The sequence below is a fragment of the Sus scrofa genome, chromosome 9, assembly GCF_000003025.6.
Source record: "Sus scrofa isolate TJ Tabasco breed Duroc chromosome 9, Sscrofa11.1, whole genome shotgun sequence".
Taxonomy (NCBI): domain Eukaryota; kingdom Metazoa; phylum Chordata; class Mammalia; order Artiodactyla; family Suidae; genus Sus; species Sus scrofa.
Genome location: NC_010451.4, coordinates 121929160 through 121945219, shown reverse-complemented (window position 1 = coordinate 121945219; position 16060 = coordinate 121929160). Strand labels below are relative to the sequence as shown.

Genomic DNA, 16060 nt, shown 5'->3' with positions numbered 1-16060 from the left:
GAGAAGTTGATATAAATCATAATACCACCCTCTCTCAGTTATTCACTGCAACGGTTAAGCATTTATTTTTAATTACCAGGAGCTTAATAATGGCTGTGCACGTACTCTGTGCATATCAAATTAATTACTAAATTCTGCTTTCACCTGTAGTTAATCCTGATTATGTGTTGCTCATGTAATGTGATCACCTGCTCTCAACTTAAGAAATAGCATTGCTAAAATGTACTCATCTGTGCTATTAATTTATATAGTTAGAATATCTTGGTTCTAAAAAAAAAAATTAACTGTTGGAGTTTGCTGAATATATGTGGGAACTTTTGACTATCTTAGAAACTTGTAGGACTTCATATGTTTTTGTTTGTCTTTTTGTCCTTGTAGGGCTGCACCCACGGCATATGGAGATTCCCAGGCTAGGGGTGGAATCGGAGCTGTTGCTGCTGGCCTACACCAGAGCCACAGCAACGCCAGATCCAAACTGCGTCTGCGACCTACACCACCGCTCACAGCAACACTGGATCTTTAACCCACTGAGCGAGGCCAGGGGTCAAACCGAAACCTCATGGTTCCTAGTTGGATTGTTTCCACTGCACCATGACGGGAACTCCAGGACTTCGTATGCTTTAAAATCACATTTCTTTATATTTGATATGATTAGGAAACTTAATGTCCTAAGCCTGGAATTTGTGAATCTTTGAAAAGGGATTGACTTCTTAGATAGACTTTGGAATGTGTTTAGAAAAAAAAACAAACATTATAATACTAGCCAAGTGACATACAGAGTCAGTTTTTCTGCCATTAATTAAGTCATCAAACTGCCACATTTTAGGGGATTCTCTTTGGTTTATTATCTGCAGCTGCAGTCATCCCATCAGTCTACCTGTAGCTGCTGGAGTGCACAAGTTACCATTTTGCATTCTCCTTTCTCCTAGGTAGAGAGCTTGGGCAAAAGTTACAGTGAGGTTCAAAGAACTGACTTCCTTTCCTGTATCCGATAAACCCATGCAACTTTGATCTATCAGATATATTGGCTATAGCTTAGGGGCTTTCATACTTCCACAGTGTAACTTAGATTTCTAAATATATTCTTTGTTTCTTTTATAGGACAATGAAGGTCAAACAGCTCTACATTATGGTAAGATGTTTTTAAATTATTACTAATTATATTTGACTTTGTCCAACCCTATGTAATACTTAGAAAAATGCTGAGTCACTAGCAGAGCTACAATAACTTTGAAAAAATAGATTAATAACCTCTAAAGTTGGAGATATGTTAAAATTCTTATGGATAGCTTATGTATCTTGTGGATATAATGCTCCTAGTTATTTGAGCATTTCTACCCAATCAGCAGAAATGGAGGTTCTTCCACCTCCCTTTTGAAAGTTCATTATTTCATTCTTATTGTCAGTGACAACTAAGATGCTAATCATTGTCACTCAGGAGCTAGAGTCTCTAAGAGATTCATTCTTGCTGTAACTAAAGTGAAGAAAATTAGATTTGATTTTTTAACTTATTTCCCCTACTGATTAGCCTAATTAAGTAATCTTCACTTCAATCATCTGTAGGAGAGAGGACCACCTATGAAATGGAAATTATATGGCTCTTAAAGAGCTACGGGCTAATTTCAGTGAGGTAAAAGATATTCAAGTATTTTGTAAACTCTCAAGTACTACAAAGAGTATTCTTTTATTCTCTTTGGGTGTGAACAGGGTTGAATAAAAGATAAACCAGAATATAGTAACATCTACCTAGTCAGTAAGAAAGACAATCAAATGGAAGAATGGACCCTAAAAAAGTAGAGGCAACTCACAAGTGGGAAGAGCCAAATAGCCATTAAAATAAGAAAAATGCTCACCCTCACCAGTAACTTCCAAGAACTCTGACTAGTCTGAGATTATATACCACTTGCAAGCTAACAAGTTAGCCTGACACAGTTTATGGACGCTGGCAAAAGACTCAAAACTCATGGATCAGAGAGAAGAGACTGTTATTCATGGCACAGCAACATCAGGAGCTGCACATCTGTGTCGCCTCCCCTTGAGTCCCGCAGGTAGGTCCTGCACACATGGTGTGCCATAGCTTAAGAATCCTAAGCTTAGGGAATGCCAGTCCTTTTTTTTTTTTCTTTTTTCACCCACACCCATGGCATATGGAAGTTCCCAGGCCAGGGTTCGAATCCAAGCCACAGCTTTGACCTATGCCACAGCTGCAGCAATGCTGGATCCTTAACCCCCTGTGCCAGGCCAATGATCAAACCTGTGCTACCTCAGAGACAATGCCAGATCCTTAACCTGCTGTGCCACATTGGGAACTCTGAATCCCAGTCTTTCATAATGAATTACAAACAGACCTGCACAACATTTGCCCTGGAGAACACATCTCTTTCGTATACTGGAAAATAAACCAACCTGCCCCTACTCTGCAAGGAAACACTACTCTGTTGTTGAAGGCTGTTCAGCCAAACGCAAAGACAGTCCGGAACAAAAGCTGTCATTCATCTGCTCACAAGGGGTGCAGAAACATTAGGGCCCTTAAGAGAACCATTTCCCAGGCTTATTTCCCCTACAGATTAGCCTAATTAAGTAATCCTCACTTCAGTCATCTGCAGGAGAGAGGACCACCTATGAAATGGAAATTATATGGCTCTTAAAGAGCTACGGGCTAATTTCAGTGAGGTAAAAGATATTCAAGTATTTTGTAAACTCTCAAGTACTACAAAGAGTATTCTATTATTCTCTTTGGGTGTGAACAGGGTTGAATAAAAGATAAACCAGAATATAGTAACATCTACCTAGTCAGTAAGAAAGACAATCAAATGGAAGAATGGACCCTAAAAAAGTAAAGAGGCAGCTCACAAATGGGAAGAGCCAAACAGCCATTAAAATAAGAAAAAATGCTCACCCTCACCAGTAACTTCCAAGAACTATGACTAGTCTGAGATTATATACCACTTGCAAGCTAACAAGTTAGCCTGACACAGTCTTATGGACACTGGCAAAAGACTCAAAACTCATGGATCAGAGAGAAGAGACAGTTATTCATGGCACAGCAACATCAGGAGTTGCACATATGTGTCGTCTCCCCTTGAGTCCCGCAGGTAGGTCCTGCACACATAGTGTGCCGTAGCTTAAGAATCCTAAGCTTAGGGAATGCCAGTCTTTTTTTTTTTTTTTTTTTTTTTTCATTTTTCACCCACACCCATGGCATATGGAAGCTCCCAGGCCAGGGTTCAAATCCAAGCCACAGCTTTGACCTATGCCACAGCTGCAGCAATGCTGGATCCTTAACCCCCTGTGCCACATTGGGAACTCTGAATTCCAGTCTTTCATAATGAATTACAAACAGACCTGCCCAGCATTTGCCCTGGAGAACACATCTCTTTCGTATACCGGACAATAAACCAACCTGCCCTCTACTCTGCAAGGAAACACTACTCTGTTGTTGAAGGCTGTTCAGCCAAATGCAAAGACAGTCCGGAACAAAAGCTGTCATTCATCTGCTCACAAGGGGTGCAGAAACATTAGGGTCCCTTAAGAGAACCCTTTCCCAGCAGCAATCAGGGAATGCAAATTAAAACATTTAGATAAACTTCACACTGGTCAGACCGGCAACATGTAAACATCTACATATATTATCATTAGGATATGGAGGAACAAGATCTCTCATATATCGCTGGTGGGAGGCAACTCTTGCCATCACTTTGGAGATGAATTTGGCAAGATCTGGTAAAGCTGGAGGTACTCATACCCTACAACCCAGCAATTTCACTTCTGGCATATACCCTAGAATTTCTCCCCAATGTGTATATGATGAGACATGATTAAGAACATGTATTACAGAACTGTTTGTAAGAGCCTCGAACTTGTCTTATAAGCCTTTATGTTCCTCTATATGCCACGCTTAAAATGGTTAGTTTAAATTACACATACACACACATGCCTAAGCATATATGTTTTATGTAACCAAATGCCTTTGAAAGGTGTACCACTAAAAATGTGCACATACAGGAGCTCCCATTGTGGCTCAGTGGTAACAAACCCGACTTGCATCCATGAGGATGCAGGTTCGGTTCCTGGCCTTGCTCAGTGGGTTAAGGATCCAGCATTGTCATGAGCTGCAGTCTAGGTTGCAGATGCTGCTCGGATCTGGCATTGCTGTGGCTGTGGCATAGGCTGGCACCTGCAGCTCCAATTTGACCCCTAGCCTGGGAACTTCCATGTGCCATGGGTGTGGCCCTAAACAGACCAAAAAAAAAAGTGCATATAAAATATACAGGTATTTCTAATCTCCTTTCTATAAACAGCTTGTGAAGTAGTTATTGTTTTCTCCAATTTATAATCGAGGAACCCAACACTCAAAGAAATTAATTAACTTGGCTTAGAGCCAGAAATTCAAACACATACCTCAACATTTTCTAGGAAAGGAGAGAGAAATGAGTGCCTCCCATCCCTCCTTCCACGGTGCTCACATCTCTCACTCCTCAAACCCGCTTATCTAATTCTCTCATAGGGCTCCTCTAACATCATCAAGAGCTGGCTGCTCTAAGCCCTAATTTTCAACCCAGGAAAAAAACGTGTCTCAGCTACCTGCATAGCTGTTCAACCATGCATAGGTCAGACAACCACAGATAATCAGAAAGGAGAAAAAGGAAACTCTTCACAGTGGTTGTGAGGCCTTCCGCATCAAATTCAGGGCTACCCCTTCTTCCTGATGCCTAGTTTCAAGAAGCAAACTTTATTTTACTCCAAAATGTGTGCTGTAAGATCCAGAGTTCACTGCTCTGCTTGGGAAGACAAGCCCTGCCAAGGCATTCACATGGGGTGCTACATCAGGTAGCATTGCCATCCCCTCACTCCTTCTTTCATCCACTTCCCAGGCATTTTTTAAGTGCCTTCTCTGTGGCATGTTGTGTTTTCCTTTCATTTCTAGAAAGAAACAGCAAAACCAGACTAAATGTGCCCTTGAAAGTGTAGATGAGTCACGCTGTCATCCCTGGTTAACCATTGGTGGTGAATGCCTTTGCCCATGTGGGAATGTCCATTTACATTTGGTATGTGTAAAATTCACTTCTAGGTAGCAACAGGGTTGGGATTTTTTTTTTTTTTTTGAAGGTCTTTCTGACTGGCTTCAGTGTATATTTTCTTTTTATACTGATAAGGAATAATCTCTAAGATATATTGCAAAGTGAAAGGAGTAAGGTGCAAAAGAGTTGTATATATGGTGCTGCCATGAATATATCTCTACGCATATTCTAGTAAATGTCTGATGTATCTCTGGAAGGATACACAAAAAGTCAGTGTTGGCTGCCTAAGGGAAGAGCAAGTATAGACCTAGAATACAAGCATAGGATAAAAGTTTTTTCCACAGTTCCCACTGTGGTGCAGGGGGTTAAGCATGCATCCAGTGTTGTCTCACAGGCATAGAGAACAGACTTGTGGTTGCCAAGGGGATAGTGGAGGGAAACATTGGGAGTTGGAGATTAGCAGATACAAACTATTATATATAGAATGGATAAACAACATTGGGTCCTAATGTATAGCATAGGGAACTATATCCAGTATCCTGTGATAAAACTGTAATGGAAAATATGAACAGATGATATATATGTGTATAACTGAGTCACTTTGCTCCTACACAGCAGAAATTAACACATTCTAAATCAACTATATGTCAATAAAATTTTTTAAAAAATAAATCATAGGTTCCATTAGTACTATAAATATGACAACTTATTTTTTTTTAGGGCCACACCTGTGGCATATGGAAGTTCCCAGGCTAGGGGAAGCCAGGGATCGAACCTGCATCCTCATGGATATTAGTTGGGTTCTTAACCCACTGAGCCATGACAGGAACAAAATATGACAACTTTTGAATTATGTTTTATTCATTCAACAAATATTTAATGAGTGCCTACTATTTGCTGAGTAAAATATACCAACATCCTTTTTAAGATAAGGGATATCCCCAGATTTTGAATGTCCTCTTCACTTCCCACCCAGTAAACTGGGACCCGATAACCATAATGACAGTGCGTGAGTTAACACTGTACCTAATCTGGAGAAACTGTGGACTTGGATGTGAATGCCAGCAAACCCTGGAAATGATGCTTCTTGAGCCACGGGTAATGGGGAGTTGCACCTGAGATTCTGCACTTAAACCAGGACCTTCAAAGGACTACATCCTCCATAGGGGAAAAAAAAATTAAATTGGATTAGAAAAAAATCGACTCACTAATGTAAAGAAGGAAAACAAGTTTTATCTGCCACAGACCAGAATCTGGTGGGGGGGGAGTCCCATCCCATGCAGGTTTGGGGTTTAAATTTATACTCTGGTTCAGAAATTCTCAAGTTGAAAAATTAACGTAATACATGTTAACCTGTTTAATACATGTTAACATCTAGATTGGTTGCCCCTAAACGACCCCACCGAAGCAAATGCTAAACCTGAGAGACACATCCTCAACCAGTGCAGCACAGAATTCTTACACAAAGAAGCTCTGCTGACAATGAGCTCACAATCCAAAATGACAAAATACACTTGAGTCAATGTCAGGAGACATAGTAAACCACAGGATTAGACTTTAATGAATGTGAGTAAAGCTACTGGATAGAAATTATCAGGAATAAAATCTTTATAAAATCAAGGAGTTAAAAACAAGGACACACACACACAAAAAGCAGATTTGAAAGAGAAGCAAATAGAATGTCAATAAATGAAAAAAATCCAGAAATCTTACAATGAATAAAGTGCAAGATTGGCACAAATTTTAAAAAAAAGGTATGGTGAACTGAAAGGCCGTTCTAAAAGGCAGCACGGAAAGATAAAGAAATAGAATTTAAAAAAAAAAACACTGAGTGTAAAATGAAGTCCAGCATTTTTAAATAGGAATTCCAGAAGAAGTGATGGAAGAATCACTATTTGAAGATATATTTACTGATAATTTCCATAATTGATTAAATATTAGAATCTTCAGGAGTTCCCATTGTGGCACAGTGGTTAACAAATCCGACTAGGAACCATGAGGTTGCAGGTTCGATCCCTGGCCTTGCTCAGTGGGTTAAGGATCCGGCATTGCCATGAGCTCTGGTGTAGGTCACAGATGCGGCTAGGATTCCGCATTGCTGTGGCCCTGGTGTAGGCTGGCGGCTACAGCTCCGATTAGACCCCTAGCCTGGGAACCTCCCTATGCTGCAGGAGCAGCTCAAGAAAAGGCAAAAAGATAAAAAAATAAAATAAAATAAAATAAAATAAATCTTCAGAATCAGGAATTATGAGATCTGGTCAGGATAAGGTATTCATCCAATGGAAGGCGATAGAGCAGTGAGAAAGAACTGTCACTACATGCAGCAACTTGGATGAATCTCACAAATATACTGAGTTCAAGATGCCAGACTAAAAAGAGTATGTATTGTATGTTTCGGGTTATATAAATATCAAATATAGGAGCAACTCATCTGCAGCATTATCAGGAAGTATAATGGTCACCTTGGGGAACTGGACAGGTAGCATTTAGGAGCGGTTAATAGGGCGGGGGTGCTTCTGAGATTCTAACAATGGTCTGATTCTTGATCTGTGTGCTGGTTACATGGATAAATTCATCTAAGAAAGTTTATGACTTTGTTACTTTTCAGTATGCATTTACTCTCTAATAAAATTTACACACACACACAAACCCAAACCTTGACAGATGTAAGATGATGGTGTTACTGTTTGCATATCCGTATATATATTCATATATATATATAATCACCCACACACACGTATATGCATATATGTACATAAATTTCCAACACATTCTGAGCTAGGCCTTGTTTTCCTACATTTGCAGATGAGAAGCTCGAGCCCAGAGAGGTGAGGTGACCTTGATGGGGTAACTCAGGTTGTAGGTGACAGAGCTAAGACACTTGTGGAAGTCTTTTTTTTTTTTTTTTTCTTTGTAGGGCCAGGCCTATGGCATATGGAGGTTCCCAGGCTACAGGTTGAAGTGGAGCTGCAGCCGCCAGCACACACCACATCTACAGCAATTAGGGATCTGAGCCGCCTCTGCAACCTACACCAGAGCTCACGGCAACACTGGATCTTTAACCCACTGAACAGGTCCAGAGATTGAACCCGCATCCTCATGCTTCCTAGTCGGGTGCGTAACCTGCTGAGCCACAATGGAAACTCCCTTGTCCAGGTCTTTTGATTCCATTTCCAGCCTTTTCATAACTTCATAAATAATTACAGCCTCGTATCCTTTTAAAGCACACATTACTGGAGTTCCCATTGTGGTTCAGTGGTAATGAACCCGACTAGGATCCTTGAAGATACAGGTTTGATCCCTGGCCTTGCCCAGTGGGTCAAGGATCTGGCCTTGCCGTGAGCTGTGGTGTAGGTCACAGACACAGCTCAGATCCCGTGTGGCTGTGGCGTAGGCTGGCAGCTATAGCGCCGATTTGACCCCTGGCTTGGGAACTTCCATTTGTACATGTGCAGCCCTAAAACACACACACACACACACAAAGAATCCAACTGCAAAGGTACAGATTTGATCCCCAGCCCAGCGTGTGGGTTAAAGTATCCAGCACTGCCACAGCTGCAGCACAGGTCATAGCTGTGGCTCAGATTCAGTCCCTGGCCCAGGAACTTCCATATGCCATGGGTGCGGCCATTAAAAAAAATTTTTTTTTTTAATTTTAAAAAATTAGAAAAAGGAGTAAAATTTTTATGCCCAAAACGTATCTAATAAAATGTTCTTTATTTCTCTCTGATTATTTACTGTAGAAAGAACAAAACAGATACCATAATATGTTATAACAAGATAATTAAACATTTAATATCACTAATGTTAAAGGTTTGGGCATTATAAATATATAAAACATAGTCTGACAACTCAGGAAAGTTTTGTGAAATTAATATTTTAAGCTTCATAATTACCTATAGGCATGATTAATTTTTAATTTAGATTTTCTTGCTAGGTCACTAGACTTTTGCCAGACAGAGTTTGGCATGTAATGATAATAAGTAGCATTTATGAACCACCTACTATATGCCAGGAAATGTGCTGGGCATATTTTATCCATTTAGTTACTTATTATTATTTAATCTTTTTACTTAAGAGGCACTCAGTAGCTATTTGTTGATTTTATTTTCTTTTAGAACCCTTAACCTATTCTTGGAACTGTCATAAAACTATAAGTATAGTTAAATCCAGTGATTGCAGACAATGTTAGGGATGTCTTGGGCGCTTAGCTATTATTTTTTATGAATTACAGTTTGGCTTGACAGCTGTCCTTGTGTTGACAGCTCTTCTGATTATAGCAGTTGTCAAACTCCATCCTTAAGCAGGTTGTAAATCCTGGCTTCTTCCGATTAAAACTGGGTCAGAGCCAATGGCAGGTTAACCAGAGGCCAGTCTTCTACTACTGTATGTCCTTCCTAGTTCATTCTAAATGCGCTTTGCATAGCAGCATACGAAAACCTTTATTTGTCTCCATTTTACTTTGGTGTTTTCCAATCTTCAGATGTTGGTCCTCCTGTTATTTTGTGATTAAACAGGGTCCTTGCTCAAGAGTATATTAGTATAAGTGTGGTCTTCCTTGTAAATGGCCTTAGCCTTCCCCTCCTCCCCCTCCGCTGGGAATACTAAAATCATTGCATCTGTGTCTCCCAGGGGAAATCAAGGTTTTTCCTTGCACGTGCAGTCATGTGATTTCAGAGTGGGCAGGCTTTGTATCCTCATGAGCCCTCAGTCTTCCACGTAAAGCACCATCTGTTCTGTTCCTTGCACGCTGTTACAGGGCAGTGGGAGGAGGCATTAGAGTGAAAATAAATAAAATAAAAAAAGGAAGAAATTCATCATCAAAACCCTGAGGATTAATGGAGTCAGAAGGCTCACGGCTCTGAATGAAAATTCATCTTCACCTGTGCCAGTGTCAGGGCTGCCTCTATGGCACTTGACAAATAGAGGTTCCCAGGGTACCATAAATTCAGCAACTGTTCTAATCCCTGTAGACTTGCTCAAGCTTCTCCAAGATAGGCTTATGACTGTTTTTGTATTTCGCAGCACATTGTGGGCACCAATATCCCCTCATTAATTTGGTAAAATGTTAGCACCCTTTCCTTCTCATCCCACTCTCATCTTCTTTGTCTTTGTCCATTTTGAGGGGGTGGGCAGCTCGCACATTTCTGAAAGACGACTCTGCCTTGTGAAGTGAGCGTCACTGAACATGCCAAAGGCAGAGAAATCAATTAACTAATGAATTTTGAGCCAATACCAAGTTCCCAATGCTGTGTTAGATAAAGAGGAGAATACAGAAAAGCATAGAATCAAGTAGCTCACCGTCTAATTGGGAGCACAAAGCATATATTTTCAAAAGCTGTTGGCTGGGCACCTATGGGTGATAGTAGGCTTTGTGCTAAATATAAACATAAGTGATGCCTATTAAGAGTGACCCTCCAAGAGGCACACCAGGTGTCCTCCTCATACCAGGGTGAGAGTCACCTGTGTGCTTTCCCCTTGTCCTTTCATCAGTCTTTCTCTTCTTGTCCCTTTTTTCCCCCCTCTCTACCACGGTTTCATAATTGCTTATGCTTTCGTATCAGTCTGATCTTTGCATAAGCCCCAGGCACTTTTTATAATTAAAACCCCTTTCCTTATGGGTGCCATATCCCTTACCCTGAATTTCTGCTTTGCAACCCCAAAATTCCAAATTTAAATCTCACTTTGTAGTTACACTTGAGCTAAAATTTCATTTATGACATTTTGTTTGATTAGAGCTTGTTACACAGCCCAGTTAAGCCTTTTCTCAGCTGGTGGGCTGCAGTCCTCTAGATGTGAAACTTAAAAAAAATTTCAGCTCCATTCCTGGGTTCATGCCTATAGATTATTTCATTTCTCACGGCTGGAAAGGTCACGTCATCATACAGATGATATGAAATTAATGCCCCTTTGTCTGAGATTGCCAGCTTAGTGTCTTCAGCCATACCCACAAGTCTACTTAGCCTTGATCTTCAGGCTGATTTCAAATCTAATCCAACATTTGAAACTGCTAAGTGTGATTTCACAGACCATAGTAGTTATAATCCTGTGTTACAGATTTATACACCAGGAAATTTATTCCTCTGATACGGCTTTAAAAAGTTCCAATTTGAAAACCTAACCAAGTGTTTCTTCTAATAAGTTGAGAGACTAATAGCTGCAGCAAAAAGGTTAAATGATTATTCCTCAAAATATAAATGTCATGTAGCTGGTTCTTATGTAGGATAAATATCCTCTTTCACAGCTACGTGACACCAGATAATCTGTCTTTAACTTTGTTATATTTTGAAAGAGACTGTCTTCCTTTGGAATCTAACTTGGTGTATAGTGATTCATGGTAAAAAAAAAAATTTCAAAAATATTAAATAAAAATGTTCATTATATCACTTTGGAAGATAATTTTAAACTCTTGAAAGGATGTTTGTTATACTCCTAAACACTTTCTGTTGGATGCTGAGCCTTGGTAATGATATCATGTCTCTGCCTTCCTCTTTGTCTGACGCATACCCCAGAATGTGATCTCAGCCCATTAATGGCTGTCCCAGGATTAGAATAGGCAAATTTGGAGTTCCCGTCATGGCGCAGTGGTTAACGAATCCGACTAGGAACCATGAGGTTGCGGGTTCGATCCCTGGCCTTGCTCAGTGGGTTAAGGATCGGCGTTGCCGTGAGCTGTGGTGTAGGTCACAGACACGGCTCGGATCCCGCGTTGCTGTGGCTCTGGCGTAGGCCAGTGGCTACAGCTCCGATTAAACCCCTAGCCTGGGAACCTCCATATGCCGCAGGAGCGGCCCAAGAAATGGCAAAAAGACAAAAAAAAAAAAAAAAAATAGAATAGGCAAATTTGCCTTTCGTACCTTTTCTTCCTACTCCCTTTTCATTTATTCACCAAATATTAATTTAATATTTATAATCCTAGTGGCCTTCTAAGAAATCCCTCTAAGGGCAGAGAGATAGGGTTCCCAAATGTTCTGATTTTAGTTCGGAAAAATTTCTGCTTTCCACCTCTGAGTCTTTGCTGTTATGGATTAGAGTTTGGTGCCTTCGTTTGTCAGGATGGGTAATATAAAGAATCACCAAAGCTGTCACAAATTTATAACTTATCACAATCTAGTTATGGCTGTTGGCTCTGTGCCCACTTCAGAGCATATAGGCAGAGAGCCCTGAGCTGGAACGGTGGTTCCAGGGAAGAGAAGACAGTCAAGGAGCCAGAGAAACTATGTTTACCTGAGTACCCACAGAGTGCAGAAGAAGTGGCACTACTAAATCATCTAAAACACAACTCCCAGAGTTCTGCTTCCACTTAAGACAGAGAAAACTACATCAGAACATTGCTCCTACACTAACAAGAAAATGCTAGATGATCTACAAAATCCTAACTTTTCTCAGATCCATCAGATAGCAGACGTTGCATGTCAGCAAAGTAAACCAGAAGCGCCTACAATACACACCAACTGTCTCCCCTTTGGTGGAGCACCTCAGGAAGAGGCAGGCACCATAAAAGCAGCTAAAAGGACAAAAGCTAAAGGTTAAAAATTGTAAGGTGAGCTAGTATGACATTTTAGAATACCTGGGAGCTTCAGACCCAAGACGACTTCTCTCTCATATACTCTTTCTGATTAACTGGATGCTGTAAGAGAAACTGAGAACAGAGAGTGCCCTCCTCAGTGACACATAGGCATGAAACTCTTATTTCATACAAAGAAAAATCCTTAAGGCACTGGGGGGAGAGCGGGAAAACGTTTCTATTCTCTCCTGCTATCCCCAGGCCCCGGCAGATATCCACTGCATTTGGAGGAGTAAAATCAATGCCTGTCTGCTGGGAGGGAGGGACAGGGAACCCCTGGACTCAGGACCCTGCTCAGACACAAACAGGGATTTCTCACCTCTGGAGGCAAGACAGGAAGTTCCCATTCAAGATATGTTTTCCCTCACACAAGGCAGAATCTTGCTGACACTTTAGGAGGCAGGGAGGATTCAGGAACACTGATAAATTGCTACCCCTGAGGGCCTGCTAAGACTGAGGCTAGGCCCCAAAAGACAAAGACCTCTTTCCCACTCTCCCCGTGAACATCACTCCGAGTTACAAGCAGTAACAAGATGGGCAGGAGAAAGCATACAGAGAAACACCATCTGTGGCAGACATGAAGAGACTGCTGAAAACTGAGGGTGGGGTGAGAATACTGCAAAGACCCTCTGGCACCTAGGCTGCACACTATGCATAAGGTAATAGCAGCCCACACCTGGAGGAATTTAAGGTGTATGATGACCTGAAGTTATCCATAGCAACAACAAAACCAAACCCAGTTCCACCACTGACTAGATTGACTCAACAGCCATACTCTCATACATGACAGAAGCAGCAGCATGCCCATTTCCGGGTGTAGACACTATTACTTACTTCAGCTTCCAATGTCCTACACACAACGTTCTGCATTCAGTCAAAAATTATGAGACACAAAACAAATAAAAAAACAACTCCTTGTCAAACAATAAATGACTGATAGACCAAGTAGGTAAAAATTCATGAAGGACATGAAATATTTGAACCACACTATCACCCAACTTGACCTAATTGACATCTATAAAATACTGTACCTAATATACAGAATATACATAGTTTCTAAGTACACAGGAGACATTTAACAAGATAGTCAATATTCTAGGTCCTAAAACAAACCTTAATATAAAAGAAATCATACAAAATTTGCTCTGTGACCACAAAATTAAATTAGAAATCAATAACAGATACATATATGGAAAATCCTTAATTGTAAGAAACTTAAACACACTTCTAAGTAACTCATAAGTCAAAGAAGAAATTCCAAGAGAAGTTAACAAAGTATTATGAATTGAAATTAAAACACCCTATCAAAAGTTGTGGATGCAGCTAAATCAGTTATTAGAGGTAAAATGAATGCTTTTATTAGAAAAGGAACATCTCAAATCAATGGTCATCTCAAATCAAGATTTCACTGTAGAATTTTCTTTTGAAAAAGAAAAGCAAATTAAGCTCAAAATAAGCGTAGGAATAAAAGATCAGAGCAGAAATCATTGAAATAGAAAAGTGAAAATCAATGAAACCACTGAAAACCTTTGTAAAGGTCAATAAAATGGGTAGACCTCTAGCCAGACCCATTTAGAAGAGGAGGAGAACCAGGTTACCAATTTCAGAAATGTAAAGGAGTCGTCAACACAGACCTACAGATAATATGAAGCAAGTGAGGGAACATTGGAACATTATGAACAAGTTTTCACCAGTAAATTAGGTAACTTAGAGTAAATGGACATGTTTTCCTTAAGACACAAATGACCAACATTCTCTTGAAATGGAGAACCTAGCTAGCCCTACATCTATCAAAGAAATTCATTTTGTCACTACAAACTTTCCCGTAACAAAATATCCAGGCCCTGATTGCTTCACTGTGAATTCTACTAAATATTTAAGGAAGAAATAATACCAATTCTATACACGAACGCTTCCAGAAGATAAAAGGGAACTCTGCCCAATTCATTCTATGAGGCCAACATTACCCTAATACCAGAAAAAGACCTAGAGGAAAAGAAAACTACAGGCTAATATAATAAGTCTCACAAATATAGATGTAAAAATCTTGAATAAAATGTTAGCAAGTTGAACAGAGCAGTGTACAAAAAAGGATAATAAATTATAACCAAATGCGTTTATCCCAGGAATGCAAGGTTGGATCAGCAATTGAAAAATCACTGACATATAGAAGAAAGGGTGGGGGAAAAAACTGTAACTGCAATGTATACATCTAAGGATGACCTGACCCCCTTGCTGTACAGTGGGAAAATAATAAAAAAAAAAAAAATCACTGACATATGATTTTCTCCTTGTATGTAGAAAAGCCCTTGAGAACTTCCACCTTCTTCATGATTTGAAGGGGAAAAAAACCAGCAAAACAGGAATAGAAGGGAACTAATTCAACCTGAAGAAAGTAATAGCTAATGTCACCCTTAATGGTGAAATACTGAATGCTTCCCTTCTGACTGGAAACAAAACAAAGACGTCCCCTCTCTCTTTGATTTAGTATTGCACTGGAAGTTCTAGCTGGTGCATTAAGGCAAAGGAAACAGCATATAGGTTAAAAAAAAGAAGAAATAAATCATCTTTTATTCACAGATAACATGATCACCTATGTAGAAAACCCCAAAGAATCTTAAAAAAAAAAAAAAAAAAAACACACCATTAGAATTGCCGAGTTCAGCAAGTTCACAGGATACAAAATCAGTATTCAAAAATCAGCCATATTCCAGGAGTTCCCATTGTGGAACGGCAGAAACAATCTATTATCCATGACGATGCGGGTTTGATCCCTGGCCTTGCTCAGTGGGTCAGGGATCCTGTGTTACTGTGAGCTGTGGTGTCACAGAAACAGCTCGGATCCCACATTGCTGTGGCTGTGGTGCAGGCCAGCAGCTGTAGCTCCAATTCAATCCCTAGCCTGGGTATCCTGTATTCCTACACACTAGTAACAGACAGTTGGAAACGGAAGATTGAAAACACAAAGTCATTTTACACATATCAGTTGTTTTTCTTTATATTTGCAGTGAATCAAATGGAAATTGAAAATTCAAAATATCATTAATGGAGTTCCCACTGTGGCTCAGCAGGTTACGAGCCTGACTAGTCTGAAGATGTGGGTTCAATCCTTGGTCTTGCTCAGTGGGTTAAGGATGCAGCATTGCTGTGAGATTTTGTTTAAGTCCCATATGCAGCAGCTGCAGCTCTGATTCTCCCCCTAGCCTGGGAATGTCCATATGCTGTGGGTACAACCCTAAAAAGAAAAAAATTAAAATATTGTTAATAGTGGCCTCAAGAAAAACATGAAACTCCTAGAGATAAATTAAAAATAAGTGCACAGTTTACATGCTTAGGAAATCACATAGGATTTGTGTCAGGAACCAGAGGCAGAGACCAATATATATGTTTTATTTTTTTTCATACTCACATCATCAACATCCCCCACCAGAGTGGTACACTTGTTACAGTCAGTGAACCTACATCAGCATGC

The 16060-nt window shown here is 40.1% G+C and overlaps 1 protein-coding gene and 1 long non-coding RNA gene across 5 annotated transcripts in view; one reads left to right on the top strand and one right to left on the bottom strand.

The window, feature by feature from the left end:
• ACBD6 (acyl-CoA binding domain containing 6) overlaps positions 1 to 16060 on the top strand; it is a 202982-nt gene that overhangs the window by 170812 nt on the left and 16110 nt on the right. For all 4 annotated transcript variants that reach the window (XM_003130348.5, XM_013989658.2, XM_003357562.4 and 1 more), the window contains one exon: positions 1102 to 1132. In XM_003130348.5, the coding sequence (XP_003130396.2) occupies positions 1102 to 1132 (31 nt within the window). The remainder of the gene's footprint in view (positions 1 to 1101; positions 1133 to 16060) is intronic.
• Positions 1 to 16060, bottom strand: part of LOC110255521 — a 61970-nt gene that overhangs the window by 30098 nt on the left and 15812 nt on the right. The window lies entirely within an intron of this gene.